At 35.1% G+C, this 27,795-nt stretch overlaps 1 protein-coding gene across 3 annotated transcripts; it reads right to left on the bottom strand.

The window, feature by feature from the left end:
• LOC109830447 (phosphatidylinositol-3-phosphatase myotubularin-1-like) lies at positions 906–27,795 on the bottom strand. Of its 3 annotated transcripts, XM_020397698.1 has the most exons (19): positions 27,698–27,795; positions 27,500–27,568; positions 22,923–22,997; positions 21,221–21,292; positions 19,760–19,829; positions 15,318–15,367; positions 13,421–13,707; positions 13,169–13,242; positions 12,980–13,043; positions 12,824–12,892; positions 12,277–12,382; positions 12,061–12,174; positions 10,508–10,677; positions 8,583–8,667; positions 7,101–7,328; positions 6,138–6,197; positions 5,959–6,023; positions 2,281–2,560; positions 906–1,819 (listed from the first exon to the last, which is right to left on the bottom strand). In XM_020397698.1, exons 1-19 carry the CDS (start codon positions 27,743–27,745, stop codon positions 1,307–1,309), a joined length of 2,499 nt encoding a protein of 832 aa, XP_020253287.1. In that variant the 5' UTR covers positions 27,746–27,795; the 3' UTR covers positions 906–1,306. The 3 variants fall into 3 exon arrangements, with proteins under 3 accessions (XP_020253287.1, XP_020253288.1, XP_020253289.1); XM_020397699.1 differs by lacking the exons at positions 27,500–27,568; positions 27,698–27,795 and adding an exon at positions 23,617–23,766; XM_020397700.1 differs by lacking the exons at positions 22,923–22,997; positions 27,500–27,568; positions 27,698–27,795 and adding an exon at positions 19,920–19,971.

The raw sequence follows: 27,795 nt of genomic DNA, 5'->3' as shown, positions 1-27,795 counted from the left end.
GATAAAACCAAAATGATTCCAACTGCTAGATCCAAAAAAAAAACACTAAAACAGCTTGAAACAAACACTTGAAAGTGACATCTGTCGCCTCCAGAAGAACGGCTTCAATTACTGAAGAATCTAGTTCAGCTGATTTCCTCCCATATCCCTTAAGAACTGACTCAAATATTAAGAGAATTAATGTACATGAAGAGAGATATTGAATTAAATACAGAAACATAATAAATGGAGAGTACAATAGTCAAATTCATGCCAATCAATTTAAGCTAAAACACCTCATGTTTACTGCACGGCTGCTCATGGTTTTTCGAATGAGCCAACTAACAGCCATGCACAATGTTCTAAATTTGAAACCGGACCATAATTTAGTTCGGTCGGTTCGGTTTAGTCCATTCGGTTTAGAATCGGGTTCATGAAAATTCTCCAGAATCGCGATATGGGAAATCACTTTGCACATAAGTTTATTTAGTTGTTTATTTATAGCCAATAACTTTTGTTAATTTATGCAGGCGCACTGACGTCGGTCTCCATGTTTGCTGTAGAAGGGTGATAGTCGTTTCTTTGTACTATATTTTATAGTTTTTTGTTTTTTAGTCGTTCAGATTTGGAAATTCTCTTGGCTAGCAGGTGCCTTGTTTGCCCCGACCGTGATTTGGCTTTTGGTCTCCTACTGTTGTACTGATGAGATTTCATACTTTCAAATGGTTTATAAAGTTTTGTAAAATTTCTCCTAAAGACACTTATATATGCACAGGCACACGTACGAACATATAACAGAGTGTCGTAAACAAAAAAGGCAAATGTGGCATAAAATCGGTCAAAAACAATGAAAGATCCTTCATGGAATTCCAAAATATCTATCACCAAAAATATATATACACAAAAGAATTACCAGGCAGGAAACATCACCTAATCAACAAATTTTCAACTGCTTATAGAACTATTTCGACATCCGAGCACCACGTTTCAATTTGTACATTTTTTTCATTTGGTAAATATGTACAGATAAAAAATGATGAGTGCCGTACACTCGACAAGGGGGGAAGTTGAAGAAAAAAATAGTATTCAAACTCCTCGACTGCATACAAATTTAGATCCTTGCATCCGCTTCACTTTAACAGCTCTTCGATGGATACATTCTTATGCATCTATAAACAGCAAAAGTCGTGTTCTTTACTCACCATATCATCGTCCTGCTTCCTGTGAAACTAATCTCACTGGAGAAATACAGACTACTTCCTCCAAAATAGTCAGCTCTACTTCGAGGAAACTGGATGGAGAAACCAATGGAAGTTCTATGGCAGCTCTATTCTGATCCAAAATACTGATCATATATAGAAAGCCGATCAAATGCATCAAAGTTTGCCTTCAATCCAACAAACTGGCTGCCAAGCTGTGGGCATCCACCATCAGGCCACTTGCAGCCTTCCCCCGTTCTAAATGGGCAGAAAGTATCGCACACCCTGCTAAGTGTGTTAACATGAACCATATTATCATCCGTGTTATCATCCACGGCTACTATAGAAACAGAGAGATCCATTCCTTCATTGCTCTGTCCAGATGCAGCATGTAAGTCTCTTCTGAGAGAAGATGGCAAGTTCTCTCTGGTTCCTCCTGACTCTAGACCACCATCTGTTGAGAACTGTACTTTGCATCCGAGTGACTGTATTGCCCTTTTTATGGCTAAATTCTCTCTGCAGGCCCTTCTAGCCATGGTTAAAGATGAGCTGCAGGCCTGTTTTTCCTTCTCCAGTTCTGCAGCCAATAAGTCTGTACGAACTTTCAAATCTTTTGCCTTCAAAACTGCTCTCTCCTTTGCCTGAAATCCATCCCAAAAACAATACAGAATGATCAAGCAAGCACTGACGACGTACATTTATGGGTTGACTGTGGATTTAAGGGTTAACTGACTAATTGCGGGTAGGCCCCTTTTGTTGTTCTATTGATGCGGACAGACCCCCTGTAATATTCCCCAATTGTCGACAGACCCCCTGAGTGAATCTTTTTTTACTCTTACCATCCGGAGGTCTATGTGCCAAAAAGTAGTTCTCTTTGTCCGAGGATAAAAGATTAAAAAGTATCCTCAGGGATCTATCTGCAACAATACAACTGCAGGAGCTCTATCTGCAATTGGGCGATTGTAAAGGGAGTCTATCCGCAATTTACCCTAGACTTAGTGCAACTTTTGTGGCAAACATAATTTAACAGCCAACAACACAATGTTTTTTATATATCAAGCATAAACTTTCTTGTTTAAACAACAAAATGATATGTGATTACCTTTGACATATCAGCATATTTTTTGCTCAAAATATGCCACTGCGCTTCCAGCTCCCCACCCTGTGCTTCTGAAGGGCATGCCCATCGCAAATGAAATTGGGGCCATATAGTTGGAGCTAATGCAGCAGCTGCAGGCAACAGCGGACGATCATGTTTCATTGGATCATAGAAGGGGTTGTGATGAGGATGTGAGTCCCCCTCAGCTGCTCGTAAGTTGGTCAAAGACACCCACATGCAACTGCAATTGTCCCACACACCAGCCTGCTCCCTCTCCTTTTCACTAAAACATAACCAAAAAATTATCCAAGGTATTTAATAGAGGGATGTGGTTAACATTGGTAAATGCAATTTCAAGCATAAGTAATATGCATGTATAATACAATTGTAGTACAACTCATCTGCATGTATACAAAACATGAATTGCACATGGACTAATTATAGGCAAGAATCTACAAGAATATAGAAAAACATGTTTTCTGACTACAATACTATAAGCAAATAAAGACCCATAAGATATACCAAGTTATTTAAAAAAAAGAGAGAGGAAGAAGAAGAATGCCAGTACTAGCTACCAAAGATGAACTTGGTGCAATTTTTGACTGGGGTACCATGCAACAACTATAAAATTAAAACCCTGATGCAGAAACTAATGTCCTCAACATGGTTCATTATAAACACAAGGATAGTTCATTCAAACATTTAACACTATTAAAACTATAAGAAGATACTCAAAGCAGTGATAGTAAAGTACATGCGACCTTAGGTCTCCAAAATAAAAAAGAGGGATATATGCTTCACTGGAAGAGGACACGAGTATTCAAATAAAAGAAGGAAACACCTTCATATATTACTAAATGAAGTAACATCCACATGAAAAGAGAAAACTGACATCATTGTAATAGACTACCCTCATATCATTTTAAGGATACACGATATAAGAAATAAATATTTAGACATAATTTCCAGGGATATAAATTCATAATATACACAAGTACAGTTTCAGAAAAACTCTTGGAACAAAATTAAAAATAGATCATCTACTTCGACAAAAATTAATTAGGATAAATTGCAATAGCTCCAAACCCAAGAAGACGCTTCCATTTGCTATTGTAGCTAAATAAAACTAAAAGAAACATGATAGATGCGACAACCTTGTGGATCCACCCCATCCACTACAGAGCAATTTCTCATAGAATATTGCAGGAGAAGTTTCAGCTTGTAACTTCCTCATGAGTCACATGCCTTACAACTTATCCTCAAGAAGTTCCTCCAAGTCATTAAATGACCCCATTACTGAAGATCCTATAGGTGAAACAGTTTTTTTTAGATGATGAATAGATCATCATCAGTCCATCGAAAGTATTACAGTGCACGCCTCAGTTAAATTAACAATCACTCGCTCTTTTTCATCGCCTCCATACAAGTTCCCTTTTACCACCAACCCCTTGTTTTTGGTGGGGGGGGGGGGTACCCGTCGGGCACAAGTTTGGGCCAAAGTCAGGACACATTACATTCTAAATAAGACAATTTCATCCCTTGGGAACAATTTGAGTGGGGTAAAATGAGGTAAGTTAGGATAATGGGATAAGTTGAAGCTTTAATTTGATAATTCATATGGGGTAATTGATGATGTGGCACCTTATTAAAAATAATATTTAGTTACCAATTAAATCTAAATTAATTTATCCAATTGGTTTAGTATATCATTCAATATATTATATTACAATATATTAATTTTAATTTATACTAAATTATAATATGATATATTATAATTACCATAATTAATTGTATTTATGTTTAATGCTATTAATCAATATAATATACTATTATATAATAGTATGATATAATATATAATATTGATGTAACATACTAACGATATATTTAATATATTATTTTAATTCAATAATTCACAACACAATATCACATATTATAATGTATTATATTATAATATATCACATTGAAAACACAATTAATCATACATATCCTCACCTGAAGATATGATTGTGCTGATTCTTACCCCTTCCATTCAATCTTAGTGTCACATCCATCATGAAATTTTTTATTTTAGGTGAAGTCTTTTGTTTAGGGTCAATTGCAGATTTGTCCATATATTATAGGGGTGTAAACAATTATACACCATAACCTATTTTATTACCACTTGCACTCCTTGAACCATAGACGGTGTTATTTCCTTGTTAGGTTGAGATATCATGTGCAAGTCATGTAACAATCTAGGTAGCATGGATATGGGTGCGCACACGGGACACGAAAAAATTGTAAAAGGTAGGATACGAGGACATGACTTTACACACACACACACTAAGGCAAATATTGTATTAAAATACCTGTAACATGTGTATGTTCCTTCGTATTATCTATAACAATTAAGAATCAAGTTATATCAAACTAAGAATAAGGTTTAATGAAAAAAGTTTAGTTTTTGATCGCATGGGATAATATGATGGGTATTTTTCAAATACTTAAGCAATGGGTTACAATTTTTGGGTTCAAAAACCGATTGGTTTTGAACCCAATATTACCATAGAAACTAGTTTAGGGTATAAGTGATATGAAAATCGGGTTTTGCTTTGAACCACTTGTGTCCATGGTGTGTACGCTGAGAATCCGTGTCCGACACCCGTCGGATCAACTACAAAAAGTAAAGTGCCCACTAAAATGAGGGCAAATGGAGTGATTTACTGTCACATTGTTCTCATTAGTATTTTAAATGTCGGGCGACATGCCGGATTTAGGGGCTGACCGATACGATATGGAGTTTTTCAATGCGTATTGTGTTTTCAGGGTTCATGTCGGATATGTCGGGCGGATATATCGGGGGACATGTCGGCTAATTTTCAGTCTGAAAAATTGGCTGATTTTTTTTGTACTTTTGGTTATGTTTATCTAATCAGGTTTGAATTTAAATGCTTGATTGTCTTAGTATAGCTTCCAAAGAAAAAAGCCGATCAGTTGGGGAAAATAGAAAAAAAGACCGAAGTCATTTCTGTCACTCATCTTCTACTCTCCTTCGACATCTCATTGGTTTCTTCTCCGAGCTATTCCTTCGATATCAATATCGGGTGATCTTCTCTTTCCTTAACCATCAACATCGGACTCCTCTTTTCTCACTTCTTTCCTTCAACATCAATCCTAAGTATCATAAGCTATTTGTTTTTTTATATGTTTAAACAATAGAACTTATTAAGTAATGTTTAGATTTCATTTATGATATTTATTTTACATATATACACACCATCCGATATGGTAATCCGATATGGCAATCCGATATGTTTTTCATGTCCCCGACATATCTCTGATTTCCGCTATCCGACATGAATTTTAGCCGTCCGACATGAACCCAACATCTGACATTTAAAACCTTGGTTCTCATATGACATCTCAGAATAATGGGGAAATCTGGGTTAGGTGTAAGTGTCAAGAAAATAGTCTAGGAGATATTAAGGACTGCACTTTCATTGTAGATGAGTGCATCTGCAAAACTGCAAATAACCTTTTTTTCCAGATAGGTTATTTCTTAAGTGCCAGATATTTGACCCATAATACATGACTGGTTCAACGCTGCCTGTTAAACATTAGTCTCCAAGTTCAAAGGTCTAACAGAACAAAAATGGAGGTAAAACTAAAGAAAGAATTGGAAGGAAAGGTATAATAAAATACCTGTTGCACAAAAAGTTCCCAAAGCGGCAAGAGAGCACGCAATCTAGAAAAGTAACTAGGAAAGCCTGCACCCATAAACTAATGTATTTTAGCCAGATGTCAAATGATCCATCGGGTAACTACTTAACTTCCATGAATATAAAACGAGTATGGTCAATTGAATAAACAAGGATACTTACCGAGGAGAACTCAAAAGCACATGGATACATCCTTTGTAACTGAGAAATGCAGTCCACCCACTGCAAAGCCAATAATGAAAGCCACTTTAAAAATATATTGTCAAAAGTCTGGACCGTACATATAACAGTCTTGTATATTCATCACACGAATGACTGTTCTATTCTCAATCCATTTTATGGTAAATTGAGGAATTTACAATGAAATACATTTAGCAGATGAAGGATGGAATTGTTGAAGGATAGCAAGCAATGAAGAAGAAATAATAGCCCTGATCTACAATTGACTTCTCAACTGATAGTATTTCAGTATCATTGACCAGTAACCTGTTAATTACATGGGCAATCCAGTAATCACAGTGAAGCCCCATCATAAAATTCTTTTGGATGTTAACATTGACCAAATAAAAATGTTATTGAAATCACAGCTCAAACTACTGAGAACACATAACTAAAGCATATATTAGAACCAACCAGGACATGAAAGGAAAAATCTTAGCACAATCTATATTCTTGTCAGTGACATCCCTAGCATAGTGTTAGGTTAGAACAAGAAACATTTCTTACAAATACTAAAATTCTAGCATTTGAAACAGAAGAAAGATATGTTGATTAAACTTATGTAACTGACGACAAACTAAGACTTCACAGCAAATGGATTAGGAGTGTCATTCTCTAGGATGATTCCACGTAAATAATAAATTTATGAAGAAACAGAGTTCATGAGAAACACAAATTCAACATTCTATAGTGATTAAGTTTAAAATATACTTAGTTTCCCCATCTAGTAATACTATTAAGTTCGTTCAACCAGAGGCATTTCCACATGCCCAATGCCTACATGAGGAATATATTAAGCCTAAGTTAGCCTTGATATTAACTGCAGCTCACAAACCAAAGAGCGATCCTCTGACATATATAAATCTAGAAACCAGTACTTGCCCAAACATTTAATTACTAAAAGACCTGCAAAAATATGGGAGAAGAATTGTTCGATGTCTGCCCATGTGAGGAACTCCCAGTTGTAGATGAAAATCCTGACCCTGAAGTCCGAATTGAGGATGTCGAAAGACTTCTTGTAGAAGTTTGCCTCAATAATTCTGAAGGTGTGCTACCACTTCCAGATACAGTTGGGATACCCATACGGTCTGCAAATGGATGACCAAAGGCTAACCAATCTTTTTCTACTAGAGCCTACACGAAGGATAAACAAACGTTAAAAGTTGCATATGTTTTTTGGTTAATGAGAAACACATTAACAAGTCGCAACAAATGATTTGTAAAGATGCCAGCAAACTGAATCAAACACCAGAAAAACAAGTCGCTTCAGCTGTTAGCATAAAGTGCCTGGGTCATTACTAGATATTGTTGGAAGAAGATGATTTTACCATACAGTCTGCTAACAAAATGGAAAAGGGAAAACAGGAAGGAAGGGAGGAATCAAGGGTTTTAAGAGAAAACTCAACTCAACAGCTAGTTGGCTAATTCATTCCAAATTAAATTAATCCAATATAGTGCTTAAAGTCTCTTATATATACATGGGGTTTTCTTATTCTATTCCTAAGCAAATATAAAAATAAAGAAACATCATAAAGTTTGCTTTTAAAACAACCCTTTCTAAAACAGCTCATAAAACGAAAGAAAATTATCACTTGCTTCTAAAGCAATTCTTTGTAAAACAACAATCAAAAGGAAGTAAATTAATTGCCTGAATAATTTTCTAACCATCTAGAATATTTCATAGGAAAAACGATCTCCATCAATTCCCACTTTCATAATAAACACAATAAGTCATTCGAAATTTCCAAGTTGGAGAACTTGACCTCAAATTTTAAATGCAGAAGGATGAAGGTATCACAATCATCATGATAACATCATAACATCTTTCTTAAATAAGAAAGACAATAACCATAAAGAAATCCTATATTTTCAGAAACTTAGAAACATATACATAGTAAAGGTATCACAATCAATATTACATAATAATGCATGATTGTATCTTGAAAACAGCTTCAAGTATTAAGACCCTCTTTTGAAATGGCTTGATATATTATCAAATTTATCAGAAGCTCCAACAATAGCTTCAAACATTTCTTTGATTATATCATCATCAATTGAAAGGTTTGGTGTCATATTCTAATGATTTCACTAAGATAATATGGTATAAAAATTCACCCATCTACATCATAATGCCTCAAAAAGATCTTTTTAGTCAAAGACAAATTAGACACCGAATACTATCCATCATCGACTTAGATAAAGATTGGTCCCTTGCAACAAAAGGTTGAGTGTAATCAGGAGTATGATAAAGCTCACTGACAGGAGCAAAGATGAGGTCATATCTAAACCTTTAAAGTTTGTACTACTTTTTAGCATTTGTCAACTTCAATATAGATTGAAAGAAAGGATAGAAAGAGAACAATCTAAAGGAAGAGCATGTAATATTACCTGAAATCCCTTAAATGTCCTGTAGAATGGGTCGAGTAGTAAACTAGCAAGTGAGACTAGCTGAGTCGTTCTATCCCATCCATCGCTATAAAACAAAATCGAGATATCATTAGTACATACATTAAGTGTAAAGATGGGTGATTGTACAAATATATAATTTTGATAGAACACCAAACATAATATACAGGCCATCCTCAAATAGTTCTACAATGACCACTGAGTTTGACAACAACTATATTTACAAAAACAAAATCTATAAAAGCAAACCAAAAGGGATTATGAAGAGTATGTACTTATGTGTTTATGCCTCTATATTATGTTGTATACTGATAAGTCATAATAGAATACCAAGTTCAAAAAAAAAAATGAAATACACAAACTGTTCTGTTGGATCCTAACTATATCTACAAACCACGCCTATACATTCAATCAGGTCTGAAAAGGGGAGCATGAAGAGTATGTATGTGTAGGGTATTGCTTTAAAATTATTGTTAGTTGCTAATCAAGTGTAACACTTTATAGGTCCAAGGAAGTAGGAACAAACTGAACCTCCATGACAATCATTCTGAATCAAAGGCTGACTCTGATTTTGACTGAACAAGATATTTTCTGAAATTTCTATATTTACTGTTGGTTTGATAAGTGTAATTATGGATTTGTGAAACCTAATTGTAATTTGTAGCAGTAGACTATTTTAAAGGTATTTTTTGTTTGTAATGTATTAGGTAAAAGTGCAATTTAAAGTTGAGAATAAATCTTTGTTTAAATGTTCTTTGTTTGATTGATTGCAATAAAGTAATAGAAAATTGAGATTGATACTTATTTAATTTTCTGTCAAACACAAGTGAAGTTCTGATGACCTAACAAGTGAAAGCATTGATGAACTTGTTTAGAACCAAAATCTACCTAACAAAAATTTAGATTGAATTTTTGGTATTGACATAATGTACAGTTAAGCTCATCTAAGATCATTTTCACAATAGCTTAGTTGTTGAGAAAATTCAAGGGAAATATCCAAGAAAAGAAACATGATTAACTCTCATTCATGCATATACTTAGAAAATGTAAGCACGTTTTGATTTCTAAAACCTCTTCAATGCTTACCTTAGTTAATGTTTTTAGATATAATTGGTTCTGCAACCCTGTTTATGATAATGGTTAATGGTTGTGGTGTCCTTTTGCTAATAGATATTCCAGTTGCAAAAAGGTACTGCAGCAACCCCTTGAGAAGAGAAAGGATCAGTAAGTAGCTCTTGCTCTATATGCTCATAAATTGAATAAATATCCCTCGAGTATTTTCTAATTATTTATGCCAATCATCATTCTTGTTAGTTGTATTGTTAACTTCACATTAGTACTTTTCTCCTTTAGTTTTCCTTTAATTATACAGGATCAATGGAAATACACAATATCAAGTGAAATAGTCATTGCTGCACTTCCCACTTGATACAATCTGTTGTTTCACTTCCCAGTTCTCACCTCCAAAAGATAGAGAACCAGCCAGGGTACGACAAAATCTAGACTAAGTCTACAGTAGTACAGTGTAAGAAATAATGAATGTCCTGCAGTTAAAATTTACCCATCAGTCTTTGGAATTTTTATTGAATGACTAGTTTGGCTTTCATCCTGGCTGGGGTCAATAAATTCCTCTTATTCAAGAACAAAGTATTTGCAAACAGTTAGGGCGAATATTCGTGGATTTCTGGCTAACTGTAGCACTTGCTGGCTGTGGTATAGGAGCAAAGTAGTGTCCTTACAGCCATTAATGGTTTCATACTTGAAGTTGCTATTCTACAATGGGGAAAGAACAACGTAAGCCTGATATTTCTCACTTGATAGTGATACAGATTCTATAATGGGGATCAGACAAACATGTAACTGATTCATAAAATAGACCAAGGACTACAAGGGTACCCAAAAAAAACCTGCAATGGACAAGAACAGTAGCAGATTCCATGGCAACACGCGCAGCAATCCAAGCAGAACCAGCAAGGACACTCTGCACATGGTTTAACCACCCACTCTCACCCAGAGTTGAAACAGAAGCTGACATGCTACTTAGGTTGCCTCCACCCCATGTCCATCCACCATTTCTCTGTCAAAAAGATAAAGAGTCAGAACTAGATTATCTATGGTGTGGAGTCAGTGTTCAAAAATATAAAATGTTAGTGCAAACAACATAGATCAGAAGCAACAAACTAGCAAATGGATATTCTCTCGTCTCAATTTATCAATCTGTGGGAAAAGACTGAAAAAGAATCTTAAAGCAATGTAACAGAAAACGCGTATTCAATGGTCAAAGTGATAGAATATGGAAAAAATGAAATCTTTGACAGGTATCAGAGTAAGCATCCACATAGTCCATAGGCAACAAATGCAATAACAAAAGGCATAATAAAGTAAGATAACGGACACAAAATGCTCCACCAGCACACACACAATCAATGGGCAAAGTGATAGAATATGAGCAAATTAAATCTTTGCCAAGTATTAGAGTAAGCATCCACAAAACCCATAGGCAACAAATGCAATAACAAAAGGCAAAACAAAGTGAGACAATGGTCACAAAATGCTCCCCCAACACGCGCGCACAAGCGCATGCACGCACACACTCAGTGTGCACGAACATGCTCGCGTGCGCACACACACAAAAGTTCCCCAAAACTGTAACTGGTTAGTTATGGAGTTTGGATAATGATGATGGCAATGGAAACTTTTCCACATCGTATTGAGAACATCTCCATCATCCCTTTGCAATAAGAGTTGTACTCCAAAATAAGAGAGAGAGGATTCATAGTAGGATAGAAATACTATTAACCTGAGATAATACTGCACAATTAACCGAATAAGAAAGCTTAAATTTTAGAAACTTGTAATGCTGAACTCTACCTAAAACACTAAGTAAATTATATGAGCATTTCTGTGCCTTCTGGAGGAAAAAATAATAGCAGTGATGAAATAAAAGGTTGGACCATTGCAACAACCAAACACAAGAATGAAAAATAAGGCCACTTGATTAAGATATGACAATGATATACAGGGAATACAACAAACTGCAAAAAGAGAAAACTTGTATTCTTTCCAACAATAGTATGTGTTTCACAAACCAAATTATAAACAAATAGTAAAACACAAAATATTTATCATAACTGAACTTCTCATTTCAAAACATTTCGTCAGCGAAATAAGGACAGGTAAGGTTAGATATTTTGTGACTTCGTTGGAATTTGGAAGTGAATAATATATTATATTGCTATAATATGGTAAAGAAGGAAATATATATCAGTTAGAAGAAATCCTAAGCATCCCACGTGAGTTGTACCAGCCATCTCTAGAAAATTCATAAATTAATGCGGACGAAAGATGTCTATGGATAGCACAAAAATCATGGAAAAGCAATAATAGAAAATAAATGCAGGATGAATCTCTGATGAATGAAAAACATAAATACTTAGAAGTTAGAAGGATGTCCACTCACCAAAAAGGATGACATTCCATCAGATGAAGTTGTTCCATGAGTATCCACATAGTCTCTAAGTCGAGATAGACTCTCTCTCATGGCATGAATGTTGTCAATCCCAAAGAAGACAACCTAAGCAGAAAGTTAAAAGTGCAACAAAAGGACAGATATCAATTTCTGTTAGCAAATAGTGCAAATAAAATGTATATTCTACAGCCTAAAGAAAAGACAGACCTCAGATTGGGAATAATGAGATGAAGACTCTGAACCACCACCCATTGCACCATTTGCTAAAGCATTCTTTCTAGGCCTCGCATCAGCAATGTAGAGCTTTTTGTTGCTGGATTGATCCAAGTATCAGTTAAATTATGCTGTGAACTAAAATTCACAGTGAATGCGAAGGTAACATTCCAGTGATATATCTTTTTTTAAGGGAAAAATGCGTGAAGATCCCTCCACTCGACCTCCAAATGGAACCCCCAGACCACCGACCAAAAGAACAGAAAAGATACCCGGTTTTATGAAGCATGTTTTTTAACATCACTGTAGACCCCTTTCTTGACTTGCTCCTAGCTAATTGATGCGAACAAGATGCTTTAAATAATAATAATAACATATGCATCCTAGTGTCACAAAATATTTAACAGTAACTTCTTTAGCTAAACAACAACCTATTCTCAACTGTCAGGATGTCACTGATCAAGCCCCAGCATGATACATATCAATAACCACATGCAATGATAAGAGATAGGCAGATAGCTATAGGACACAACATATTTACCTTTTTCGAGATACTTTGCCATCAACTATATCTGTACAAAGTGCAGCAACAAGCTTCTCATCAGCATTGCTGCAACGCAATTCACACAATCCATTGGATTCACCAAATTTTATTATGTTTCACAAAAGTAGAGAGATGAAGAACCAAAATAGATACCTCCTCATACCCATCATAAGACCAACTAATGGCTGAGATGAACGAGCAAGAACAGCACCAGTCACTACAATGCAGATTAAAACTTAGTTATCTTACATATATTCCCGAAATTCATCCCAACATTAAACTTTCCTTGAACATTCCTCATAGGTTCTGTGAGAAACAAACATCAACAACCTAATTACACACCTGGGTTGCACCATGAAATAACAGGCAAACGGCACCTTGCGCGGAAAGAAGATGCTTGCAATATATCTTCATCTCTAGTTCAAGAAAGAATCCTATCACATTCTCAGTGCACCGGTAAACTCAAAACAGAATTACAGTTCTAATATTTAAAGTCAATTTTGAGAATTTTTTATTAGTCCCATGTAAGGTAAACTAGTCAGTTTCGAAGACACAAAGTAATGCACAAATAAGCATGAATACTGAGAAACTTACCTAATATTTTTCGGTATGATCAAAGAGGAAGGATAAGTTGCACATAAAGTGTAGTCGGAATTTACTGAAGTAATCCTCCAAAAATCATTTGACATAGAGTACTCATCCTGAGTATTGTCACTTGAAGCATGAAAAAACCTTTTCCCAAGAAGACGATGGTACTCATCCAGCAAACGTGACTTTGGATTGCTGTTAATTAAGTTGCAGGGACCACATGAAAATGTATAAAGATCCCACAACTGCGCTGGCCTTGTATATCTTGACAAAGCTTCATATATGGAACGTCTCTGAAAGTATTGTGGTTACAATCAATACCAATATAATTACTTGGAGGAAAAAAATTCTGCATGTACAACAATCACATTCAGAAAAAGGTCCCAATGAATGAAAGATGCAGAGATACTTTTTATCAAAACCGGAGCCAGGGTGAGGGTTCTGTCTTTTTGGGGCTAAGAACAGCCATTGGTTGCAAGATAGAAACTATAACAAACTATATATTTTCAGTCAATCCTAATGCGCCATTTGATGTATAGTTTATTGCAATTATAATGGCCATATGGATTTTCCTTGTCAAATAAGAGAGTGAATAAAATAATGAAAATATAGTTACTTGACTTACTAGTCACCCGTTGCCACACAAGATGTACTGTAAAAAGTGTAGACACTAGACAGCGTAGACTATAAGATATTATAACACAAGAACAAGTATCTGAGCCTAGCAAAAACAAGCTTACTCTTTGAAAGTAACCAAAGAACTGGTCATTAGAGAACTTTGCTTATTATTGCCAAACAATATTCATATCTATTTCATCTCCAAAATGTTGGAAGCCTTGCTGTCAGTAAAAGATGCTACAGAAAGCAACTTTATTGACCCAGAGACTAAGAGAAGCAAATGCTAATGTCTCTTTACATGGAATTTATTGATGGGCATAAGTTTCTTAAGGGAGAGCTTCTCCTCTTTTCTCTTATTTGCTAAGGAGAAATGGAGTCAATGGACAATGGATCACAGTTGTGCAGCATGGTCATTGGCTGTGAAACAGTTCTGCTAAAAAGACCCATTTGAATATATGATGTGTTAGGTATTTGCATTTGAAATGTGGTTACAGTTCCTACACGAAGCATGTCATCCCATCTTGAAGATTGCTCCATAAATGCATGAGCTTAAACAAGTCATTAGACATTAACTGCAACCTTACCATTCAGATCTCATGACAGATTTTCCAGTGAAAATTTGCTTTATTAGCAACAATCTGAAAGGACTGGTAATGTACCTCGACTAAGTCCTGCTACCTGATTTACAAATCCAACTCCCTTATATGAGATCTTTTTCAAAAGAAAAAAAAATCCTTATGATTTTAAGTGTATTGGATAGTGACATTGTGACTAGATTCTTCAAGAAGACGAAACACTCAACAACCAACATCTATGTGGGAGTATGACACGTTTTTGTTTCTACAAATCACATGATTAAAACATCTTAAACTCCATTCTCAAGTTTTACTATGCTGAGGTCATCTCTACTTTACGGTGAATGCATTCGTTTGTTTTCCCATTTTGTATCTGACTGTGATACATCCATTTAAACTTCCTGACTTCAGCTACTCATCTTTTAGACATATTGTTTGTTAATCATCACATATTCTAGTTGTTTAGTCACCCTTCGACTTCAAGGCAATCTACAGGCACGTAATAATCCTTCTGCATTTTCTGCTTTACCACATTCCAATTAGTTTCTATAAACATCCTCCTCCTCAATCTTGCTACCACGAAAGCTGGTTTATCTTCTTACATACTTGAACACCATGCGAATTACAAGTATTATGAATCTTTTTAACAAATAACAGGCATAAAAAGAAAAAGAAAAACAAGTTTCAACAATAAGATTGTCAAGAATAACCTGCTTAGTTCTAGGTCGAAATCCAAACATGATAATTCGCATGTCTTTACCTGTGGGAAAAAAAGACTGATAAGCTTTCTACAAATAATATATCAACATTGATAATGCCCCCAGAATAATTATAAGTTTGTAGTTGAAAACTTCTTTATTTTAAAATTATACGGGCAACAAGGAAGAAATCACACTAACTTATGATAACTGAAGAGAGAAGCCTCAAACTGAGATACTGAAAAGTAGTAAGAGAAACAAAAAAGCATTGATAGTTATTCTTAATATCTTACCAGTTCATATCATGTGAAATGAGCTCCAAGGAAAAAACTTGCATTGGTTATTTCCTTGAAGATGAGAAGCTTAATCTGCAAATGCTGTTTTATAGACTATCTATTGTCTCAAAAATTGAGAAGGGAGAGCCCTCCTAACATAACTGTATTTCATGGTCTTTTTGAAAATACAAAAATTTGAGAAACACATCAGTCCAGGGACAATATTGCATTCGCAGGATCATGTCCTATTGGCTACCTGTATTAATTACTTCAACATGACGTTGAAACACTGAATCTAGAATTAGACAACAGAAGACCACCATATAAGCAACATTACATATTCTCCTTACACGTCCCTGCATGACAATTTTGGATATACCTAAAATAGGACAGGACTAAATGGATACACCACTTGAATTATCTTGAAGTGCTATCTCGGCTCATATACGAAGCATCCCTTGACAAAGGATCAGCACAGTCAAATTAAAATAAATGGTCCTAGTTGTGACACTTTTCTGCTCCCTCATTCATGATTGACCTAATTACTTCTGTATAAATAAGAGTCACTTTCATCTCTGCTTAATTACGGAAGAGTAGCTCATCCTTAATGCATTAAATATTGAAAATTCACACAAAGACAAAAAACTGCTAAGGTTGTACTTGTTATATTTGTATCTCCTAGGAACTTGATACTTACACATTAAATTTCTGGGAATAATGTCTCATCATGTGTATGCTAAGAATGTTCCATGAGTTACGTATATTAAAAGGATTTGCTGGAATGTGGCACTATTGAGAATATATTTTCCAAATTAACCCTCTATTGAGCAATGATGATTGTGCAATGTTGCCAGTAAGTTGCCAGCACAGGTTGTGATGGTGCATAGCAGTGGGGGAAACAGCCAGTTAGCACCAGAATATGAGTAGCCGTGGTGGAGACGGTCTGCATCGCTGGTGGCAGCAATGCAGTGGTGGAAGCAGCAAGCTGCTAGCAACCATTGCAGCCATTAGTAATGATGGGGGCAGCATGGTGATGTTTACTTGTTTAGCATATTGGTAATTGCAATTGCAGTTGTAGTAGTTAGCAATATGGTTGTGGCAATGTTGACACCAGTGGCACGAATAGGAGGTGATGATTATTATAATGATGACAGCCAATGGTGTCCAAGGGTAGCGGTGGTGGGGCACCAAGGGTGGTTGCAGCCATCATGGTTGGTGTTAGTGACAATGCATGTTGTTGGGGAACGATGCCGATGTGGGTACTAGTGACAATGGTGGCGATCATGGTGGTATAGTGGTTGATGATGATGATTGCTGAAACAACAAAAAAAAAATCGATAACCAATAATAATGGCAGCTGAAGAAATTGATAGTCAAAGGGGACGGCAACATGGAAATGAGTTTTAAGGGCAAAAGAAGAAAGGATAAGGAGTATTCTGAAAGATAAGATTTTCTATGGACTTCTGACAGGTGGGAACATAGCACCGCTAGCATGAGGGAATCACAACACCACAAAACAAGGGAATGTCACGTTAATGGGAATACAATATTTCGCCGGATTTTGAAGTAAGTTTTGACATAACACAGGAATCAGCATAAAAATTTTAGATTCCTAGTGACCACTCCCATGTGTCACATGCACCCAAAGCTCAGTGATCAGAGCATCATAAAACCACTCAAAATATCAAATCTCCTTATTCTTAGGTATAACATAAAGCAATTACATACTAGCATATTGTCTCGCATCATATTAGAGACTGAAGTAAAATAGACAAAAAAGAGAACATTGAGAAAAAGACAAAACAAAGGGAAAAAGGAAAGAAAAGAAAAAAACAAAATCATATTGATAACTACAGCAAGTCTCGTGGCAAACCTTGATATCTGGACATAAAAGGGTGAAACTGATTCCTTTCTTATGGCTAGAAAAATAAAAAAGAACTTGGCATCATAAAGTTAAAGATACTGGTCAAAGTTCCTTTTTTTTATCCACAGCAATCAGTTGATCCCGTAGGAATCCTCCCTACTGTTTATAGAAATCATCTACATATCATGTGATTTTAGATAAAATGTATAAAATTTACAGCTGGCATTTTCTTCTAGTTTACACCTCAGAAGCTGCTAGCAACCATTGCAGCCATTAGTAATGATGGGGGCACGCAATGGTGATGTTTACTTGTTTAGCATATTGGTAATTGCAATTGCAGTTGTAGTAGTTAGCAATATGGTTGTGGCAATGTTGACACCAGTGGCACGAATAGGAGGTGATGATTATTATAATGATGACAGCCAATGGTGTCCAAGGGTAGCGGTGGTGGTGGCACCAAGGGTGGTTGCAGCCATCATGGTTGGTGTTAGTGACAATGCATGTTGTTGGGGAACGATGCCGATGTGGGTACTAGTGACAATGGTGGCGATCATGGTGGTATAGTGGTTGATGATGATGATTGCTGAAACAACAAAAAAAAAATCGATAACCAATAATAATGGCAGCTGAAGAAATTGATAGTCAAAGGGGACGGCAACATGGAAATGAGTTTTAAGGGCAAAAGAAGAAAGGATAAGGAGTATTCTGAAAGATAAGATTTTCTATGGACTTCTGACAGGTGGGAACATAGCACCGCTAGCATGAGGGAATCACAACACCACAAAACAAGGGAATGTCACGTTAATGGGAATACAATATTTCGCCGGATTTTGAAGTAAGTTTTGACATAACACAGGAATCAGCATAAAAATTTTAGATTCCTAGTGACCACTCCCATGTGTCACATGCACCCAAAGCTCAGTGATCAGAGCATCATAAAACCACTCAAAATATCAAATCTCCTTATTCTTAGGTATAACATAAAGCAATTACATACTAGCATATTGTCTCGCATCATATTAGAGACTGAAGTAAAATAGACAAAAAAGAGAACATTGAGAAAAAGACAAAACAAAGGGAAAAAGGAAAGAAAAGAAAAAAACAAAATCATATTGATAACTACAGCAAGTCTCGTGGCAAACCTTGATATCTGGACATAAAAGGGTGAAACTGATTCCTTTCTTATGGCTAGAAAAATAAAAAAGAACTTGGCATCATAAAGTTAAAGATACTGGTCAAAGTTCCTTTTTTTTATCCACAGCAATCAGTTGATCCCGTAGGAATCCTCCCTACTGTTTATAGAAATCATCTACATATCATGTGATTTTAGATAAAATGTATAAAATTTACAGCTGGCATTTTCTTCTAGTTTACACCTCAGAACATTAATTATGTAATCTGACAACAAAGGGCAGCCGAGCGCATGAAGTCCCACCACTGTGGGGCCTGGTGAAGATCATCAATCATGCATATGTAATCTTACGCTCACATTGCCGATAGGCTATTTCTTTGACGCAAACTCAGTGCTAATGTCATGACTTGTTGAGCATTTGACTTTCCAGTTCATAATGAAGAAATCAAAGAATTGCACTAAGCCTCTCCCACTTATATTAAATAATCTAACAACTATCATCTCCATAAAATTGACATAAAAAAGTCACTAGAGGAGCCAAATTTGCCTTCAAACCAAGTTGCCTCCAGCAAACAACTTTGATCTCAACCTAACTAAACTATAATGCAGCAAACTAGTAAGCATGATTTTCCTTCAGGTATTCATCCACCAAGAAAAGATAATTACAAGATTCAAAACTCCTAACAGAATATTTCTGATGTTTTATCTATAAGATTGTATGAGGTTAAGATTTTACGCTGCAATGCAGCATCTGATTACTAACAACGGTCTTATAGAATGCTGCTTTGTCCCACTTTTCATTTTGTAAATAGCAGGGAAAATGATGCTACTTAAAAGTGGCGTGAATATTAGAATGACAAACAAATTCCTCTCTGCAACCATTTAATTTCTGCTAATGAAGTGGTGTGGACAAAGTAGTATGGTGTTTAGATCAATTGCATTGGTATGTAAAATATAGAACCAGGTCTTCTCCATTAGAAAGAAAAAGATATAAACCCAGTTACAGAACAAAGGAAACCAACAGCAGAAACAGATGTAGATACTTAATTGAAACTTCAATCCATCAGAAAAATATCATTTGTAGCAAGCATCCTGAAGGACTCTAGATATGCATCAGAATGTCATCTAATAACAATAATAGTCAGAGCCAAAAGGGCATTGTACAAATATCCTAAGGGTATACCAATAACTTGAAGCAGTCGTCTTGATGGTGTCTTCTCTGACTGGCGCTGACCTGAAGAGAGCTTTACCACCTAAATTTCAAGCAGTAGAATATGAGAGGAATCAACAAAGCGAACTGTATTTATATTATGAATGATTACACTAAATATCATATACTTAACATAACATAGCAACACAAGTCACCCCGCTTTTTTTTCCCTGTTATTATTCTCCCTGCATAAATGTGAGCAAGTTTCAGCAGAGTCTTCTTTGTGAATCCCACATTATTAGCTTTCCAACAACAACTAATGGTCAAATGTCAAGGAGAAAAATGGATATCTACAATCCAATTGGTCTCAATGGGATTTACTGATATGAAAAAAAACCAAGGATACAAATCAAGATTTTTAAAAAAAGGAAGGAAAAAAAACTGATGCCATGCACGCCAAGGTAGCAAGAAACTACTGAAATGACAATGGCAAATGAAAGTCATTTAAACCCCACAAGGAAAAAAAACATGTTGCATATGCCTCACACATGATAAGATAGTGTATGGTAAAGTAATCAATTCTCATAGGCTATTTGGAAAACAAGATTATTCGAGAGAAAAAAGTGTAATGTGTGGATCAGCGGATGGAGCTAACCAAACTACTTGGATTCACCAATTGTCACTAAAAAGATTAGGCATTTCCTTATCATTTTACACTAGTGTGCACCCCATGCAAAGCACGGCCTCCATTTTTTATTTCTGCTAGAGTAACTCGGTCTAAATATAGTTTTTTATGTGCTACAGTAACTTTTTTAAAATGCTACAGTACCTCACCTGAGCAATAGTAATAATGTTATAGTAATGTTTTTGAACGTTACAGGTCCCGCTTGTGCTACAATGCCACAGTAATTTATCGTAGCATGAATAGCGAACATTGGATCCTCCTATCTTTGCTACACTAATAATGCTATAGTAATTTACTATAGCATTTACTACAACATGAATATTGAATCTTGGATCCTCCCATTATTATAGAGGAATAGATGACTTATCGTTTGTGTAAAATAATCAGACAACAAAGACAACATTTTACTTAATAGTTAACACAGAACATAGTGCAAGTTTTTAGCACAAACCTTACAATAAAGAAAGGGCATAAATTTAATTTACTTCTTAACAGAAATTGAACTCTAACATGCGAAGGACTGGTTGGGGGTGTTTGGTCTTCTCCACAACTGATCTATTAGTCTTCAAGCTGATTTAGGATCTTTCAAGTACTATCGGGAAAGTCTTTCATGTGATTTGGATAAAGCCAAGAAAGAGTATATATTGGACAAATCCAAAAGTTATATGCTTTGGCTCGGCAGCAATTTAAGCAAAGTTATCAAACTTAATCTATTTGAATTAAAATGATGAGTGACACATAAATTTCCGTTTCAAAAATCTTAGCAAGTCTTGGAAAGTGCTATGATTTGTTCAGGGACACTAACTAACCTGTTTAGTGAATTTCTCAATTGTTGCCAACGGTATTGTGCCAAGTTCAATTATATCCCGAGATGCTTCGCTCTGTAAAAGAAATTTGTAGGTATATTAACAACAGAACAAGAAATAGGCATCTATATAGATATGTATTAGCATAGTTATAAATGTCTTACAAGCAACAGAAGGAGGAGATTGGCCACTGGGGGTTAGAAATTGGGTGCAATTTGAAGCCCTTAAAATTTCTTTTAGAAATAAGAAGTAGAAAAACTGATTTTTGACAGTTAGAGATCTAAAATTAGATAAAGGCAAAAACTTCAAAGGAATAAAACGAGAAGGATCTGAAAATGGGAGAGAAATGGAATTACATACAGAAATGTTGGAGAAAGAGATAAAAGTAAAGATAAAAAGGAATTCATAACTACTGCAAGGATATTTGATTAGACAGATGTGCCATGTCAAGGAAGGAGTTCTCCAGAAAGGGACCATACAGCTTACCATTTATAAACGAGAACACCAAGTTAGACGTCATAAATGATTAAGTATAGACACCAACAATGTTTGAAAATAATGATAACGCATAACATAACACTCTACTTACTGTAAAGGAAAAAAAACGCAAAAAAACATAATGCATAATATAGGTTATTTTGTTTATTATTTAGCACATAATTTACAGAGATATTTTAATAAAAATTATTTAGTTTAATACAACCTATATAGATTTATTAGGAAGTATCACACTCAAATACTCAAATATATGATTATAAATTTTAGGCCATTCATAATTACATTCGTTTTAATAGTCATATTCATAATTTCACAATCACATAATAACATCACCAACACAAGACATGAAAGCATAACAAGTAGTTCAAAGGTAAATACCTAACTACTTCAAGCTTTAAGAAAGGACATACTCTTAAGTCTCCAGAACTTATATTGAAATAGCATAGGTTACATTGAAATAATGTAAATTATACTGAAATAACGATAATAACGTAGAGTTATAATATGTCTGAGTTATTTCACAAGGTTAATGTAACATTGAAGGCCAGTTAGGTTGCATAACGCAATATAACGAGTTATGTAATGGGTTTTTTTCAATAATCAACAAAGCTTACCATTTATAAGTTACCTTTTCCTTAAAGTTGTGAAAAAATTAGAAGCAAAGCGTTCAAGCAAAATGAGCAATCATATAACTGAGTGATTTTCTGACAACAATAGCAGATTCATTGACAAAAGTCATATCCTGAATCTGACAACAAGAAACAAATTTGGCTTGCACACGCACAAGTAACTCCAAATTACAAAGTTCAAAAGAAATGCATAACAAATGACAAATATAGTTAATCAGAGGACTTCACATACATTTCCTTTTGTCAAAAAAAGAGAACAGAAAAAAAGTCCATAGACAAATCTGATTGTGGCAGATAAGCCTTAAAAACTGTAGGGAAGGAGTTGAAGTGAATTCTTAAAACACACATCAAGTAACAATGTGCATAGTTAAAGTATAATTTATGTGCTACAACTTTCAATGACCACAAGAACTAGTAATTAGCACAGTCCATGAGTAACAGCATTTACTTCAAATCTAAAAATCATCCAGCAATTATTTATGTAGGAGATGTGAAAGGTAGTTGTTAATAACTTGCTCTATGCAACAAAGTATTGCTCATAGTAGAATGAGAAAGTTAGAGAAACTGGCATTCCTTACCACAAAAAGAAGGCGAAAGTTTGTTACTGATAATGTACCCGCTTCATCCGTATTTACTAGAACAACACCATGGCCCTAGCAATATTTACCAAAAGATCCATTAATTTAATCAAAGATGGTGAAAATATACGGTTTACCACTCATGAGAATTAGTAAAATAACAAAAAAAAGAAAGAAAGAAAGAAAGAGGGAAAGAAAAGATTGCACAGCGGAGAAATACGTTACTCGTAAATTTTGGCATCAATATTATGCACTTAATAAGGATATTCAACAGAAAAAGGGGGTTCAAAACTACCGATAAAACAATGCAGAATGATGGAAATTAAGGATTGTCGTAGTCAATTTCAATGGTCCCAACTTTGTTTTGAGCTATAGGCCAAGGTTTTAAATATCAGATATTGGGGAAATATCTGATGCCAAAATTCATATCGGATTGCGGATATCGGAGAAATATCAGAGATATGTGGAAAATATTGGAATGCCATAATTGATGTTTGCTATATAGTATAATGCACTAAAATGTAATATCAGCATATGTAATAAAATCTAAGCATACAAAATGTACATAATATATGTTTAGGATCACTAGTCAACCTTGCAAAACAAACAAAAGTACAAAACGACGTTGCGACACTTTGCCTGGTTTTTTAGGCTAAAATGTCATTTAATATAAATGAAAATCATGATATCTTACCCAAAAATTGGCAAGCGGTGTACATTGTTCTGCGACAAGCCATATAAAAGGATACATCGGCCAACATATTAGCTAATAGATCAGGATGTATCGCCCAAAATTTGCCAAAAATGGCAAATGATATTTCGAGGCCATATCGGTTGCGGCAAGCACTGTAAAAAGATATATCAAGCGATATATCAGGTCATATCCCGAATACTTAACATAATGCATACGCATTGTCGCCACTTGTTGTTAAACATGAAAGATAATAACTATTACTTTTCCAAAGGATTTGGCATGATCATTAATTTTGGCATGTTCAGCTCCTTGAAAATGGCGATTTAAGAAATTAATAAAATAACTAATGACTAACTTATACAATGAGTTGTTTGATATAATCAAAACTAGTGTTTAGCTTTTTCTTAGTCAAGTTTTGATGTATTGGCTATTACCGATATTTAACATCTCAATTGTATCAGATTTTAGGCGATGCCAATTTGAACTCATTGTAAACGATCAATGTCGTTTGGCTAATAATGACACATACAAGCTGATGTTGCTAATAATGATTGGTTGATTCAGTCGTAGGGACAACAAATGAAAAGAAGAATAGATAAGAGGAAGAAAGAACTCACACTAGAGAATATCTGAGGTGGATGGAATGCCTACCCATTTTTAACTTAGTCTTGCCTAGTTAAGTAGCATAGCTCGTGTAGGTCTGCATGTCGCTTAAATCAAGATAACTAAAGCCAAAAGGGAATGCTCTATGCACAGCCTCCACCTAGTTGGTCGCCTATGTGGGCATCCAGACCCGTTTTTAAAATAGTGATGAAAGTCTAGAGTATTAAAAGCTAATTTGATGGTGTTATATTGTAAAAGTTAAACCATAATCAATAAATAAATAATGTGTTTAAAATCTGTACTTCTAGAGTATTAAAAGCTAATTTGATGGTGTTATATTGTAAAAGTTAAACCATAATCAATAAATAAAAATTGTGTTTAAAATCTGTACTTTTTCCATATACCAAGAATTCTGATTTGATAATACCCAAATTGAAAATTCCAAAATCTATCAATAAAGAAATATGAAACCGAGACAGGCATTGAGATTTGAAACCCAAACAAAAAAAACGTTGGGTTGAATTGCACAACACCCCCTACAACTTTAAAAATTAGAGAAAAAAGTTTAGGGAGTTTCACAAAACCCCCAGAACTTCCAAAACGTTTCATGAACTGAACTACGTTTTTAGAAAATAACCACTCACTCTTAGTCAAACTGTTAAAAAGCAAACTTCCCTCATTCTTTTTTCCTGTTTCCCTCTATCCTCTCTTTCCCAACAAATCCTGCACCGAAAATTGCACCAAAGTTCAGATGGAACTTTTCAAAATTTCAGAGATATTTTGCGACACTCCCTAAAATTTATGATTTTTTCCCTGACTTTTAAGATTTAAGGGGTATTATGCAAATAAAGCCATAGCTCAGCTGAGCTTTATGAAATTTACCCTTAAATTAGATTTCCAGTACTTACACTATGGATTTATTGTTTAGAGTTTAAATTTTATTATTAACAAAATCATATGCAAGTTGCACACAAACTATGCATGTATAGTTATCAAAATGGCAATAATAAGTTCTTTCAAGTGGAACATGTTGCCAGGCAATCTGATTAAGCCTCCTCCCTTTGCACTCACATACAAATTCCATAGTATACCCTATACATCCATACTCAACCACGAACAAAAGGGATTTGTGAAGACATTCTTATTTGTGAAATTTCCACTAATCTTCTGTTGAGCTATGGATCATCTCCCTTAATGAAGGGCATAATTCCTCGAAATCTATATTACATGTTCAAAATGCAGATCATTTGTTTACAAAACTCCACCAAGAAACACAGTTCCATAACTTTTTTTTTATTATCTTTAACAAATCCTATATCACAAGCATGATTTTATCTGACTGTATTTGGGATGAATCTGACTGTATTTGTGATTAATGACATGTCACTTCAGTTTCCACTTTTTCTGCTATTGATTCCACTGCTTGTTGTTATTGTTAGTCAGTTAAGTTGACAATTTGTATTTTTTGTACATTGATATTAAAGAATCCAATGGGTTTCCAATACCCAGGATATAACTGTCACCATGGTAAGCAAGCTCATCACAAAATTTCAACAAGAAAAAGAATAGCAACGTAATGCATGGAGCAGCTCACAATTGTTGTTTGTATAGATGCTTTTCTAAGAGTCTTTTCTTTTTCTTTCTAAAGGGTCTATGCTAGCAACTTGTATGTCCTCTGAAATCTCAACACCAGTAAGGGACCTCTTACAAATTCAACTCCCTCCTTCATTACCATGCCTTAACGCCTAATTCCCACTTTCTTCTCATTCTGACTCTTGATATAAAAATCAGAACAAGGTATGTATTTATTAAGACGAAGCTACTCGTACTACAACTCGCAATTCAATCACTATTCGCAGTTTGTTCATATGTAACAGAGAGCACAAGTCCCATCAAAAAATAAGATGAACAACTAAATTCAGTTTGGTTGAATATAATGGCGTGCATTAAACGCCGGCTAACAACTATATGTCTCTAGCTCAAACCATAGTAATCATTCGAGGTATAATCTAGAGTGCACAAGAATTTTCTAGCACAAGCATGGATTGAAGTTCGAATCAATTAATGATGGTTCAAATAGAATGAGAACAGGTTTGTTCATTTGCTAAACTAATCTGAGCTCTCTAATGGATAAGTGAATTTATCATAAAAAATTTCATGGCTGCAACCTTAAAGCGATTTTTCAATTTATCTTTTTTTCGCAAGGGAAAGGAGTCAGTCAAGCTAGAATCATCAATTCATTTCACTTCACCGAAGAAAATTCACATAACATTTCAACAAAGTAAGGAGGGGGAATATTTACATTGTATGCGTATATGCGCTTGAATATTGTTTCTTTCAACAAAGAAGTTCTCAAATAATTAAGTTTTCTGTAATTTAAAATATAAAACAGGATTTTAATGATTATTAAGTGACACACTGATACCTATCTCGAAACTAGGGTAAAATACTAATTGATCGATTCTAATTTCCTCCTTCATCCATCTGAAAGCTAACATGACGTTCATTTTTATATTCTCCAGATGCCTTCCTCCTCTTCTCTAAGCATATTGGCACATTACCCAGGAAGTCGACAAGCATAAAAACATGAATGTCATCTATATCAATGTAGATACACTCGTATTGTGGGGGAAAAGATTTATATTTGTGTGCATAAGAGATACAGAGATTGGTCTACTTATGAATGATTTAGCCTTCAGGGTTATCACGGATCTAAAAGTAACAAAGTTTTAAAGTGTACGTTCATCTTGATTATGACAAAGCAACTCGATCTTGCTAGACTGCTAGTAATATCTCATTCTGAATCAGTTGACCATAACCTTAAAATGTTCTCCAGTTAAACAGGTTTGGAAAGCAATTTTGAAGAGCATGCATGTTACGGCTTGAAGAAGACTAGAATTAAGAAGCGGTGAAGAAATTGGTAAGTTTTGGCTGCTGCCATTTCTTGATCTATTCGGAGAGAGCAAAATACCAGAATTTTCAGGAAAATGTGGAGTTCTAATTTTGGGTAGAAATTTTTTTCAGCGCAAGAATGATGACTTTTGGCTGTGAATTAAGTAACCGTTCACAATTTCTTGGCTTTTTTCCATATCCTAATTGAATGAAGCAGGTTGAGAGGCCTTTGACCTCTTCTGGATTTTTTTTTTTTAATTCTTGCACATTCTTGATATGCTTAAAGGACCGAGTAATCATTGTAATCTCAAGGCAAGAACTGGAACTGTAAAAACTAAAATCTCGAGTAAGAAAAGGGGGGAAAGAGTTTGAGTTGAAATGCAATTACTTGGGCTATAACTTGCTCGGCCTCCAACAGGAACTCAGCCATGCCATGAGAGGCTGACCTAGAAACGCGCTGCGCAAATAGACCACACAAATTAGCAGCAAGAGGAGGGGGGAAAGGAAATTAATTAAATTGGATAATAAAGGAAGAAAGAGTTAGGGTTAGGGTTTGGAGATTGAATGGATGAGAATTTGGGGAGACCTCGATTTTGGTCCACTCGAGGGCGTCCCAGCTTCCGGCGCCATCCATCTCCTCCGACCTCCGTCCGGTATAGCGGTGGTGAGGCAATAATAGCCTTC

The sequence above is a fragment of the Asparagus officinalis genome, chromosome 2, assembly GCF_001876935.1.
Source record: "Asparagus officinalis chromosome 2, Aspof.V1, whole genome shotgun sequence".
Taxonomy (NCBI): Eukaryota; Viridiplantae; Streptophyta; class Magnoliopsida; order Asparagales; family Asparagaceae; genus Asparagus; species Asparagus officinalis.
This window is presented reverse-complemented; position numbering and strand designations above follow the sequence as displayed.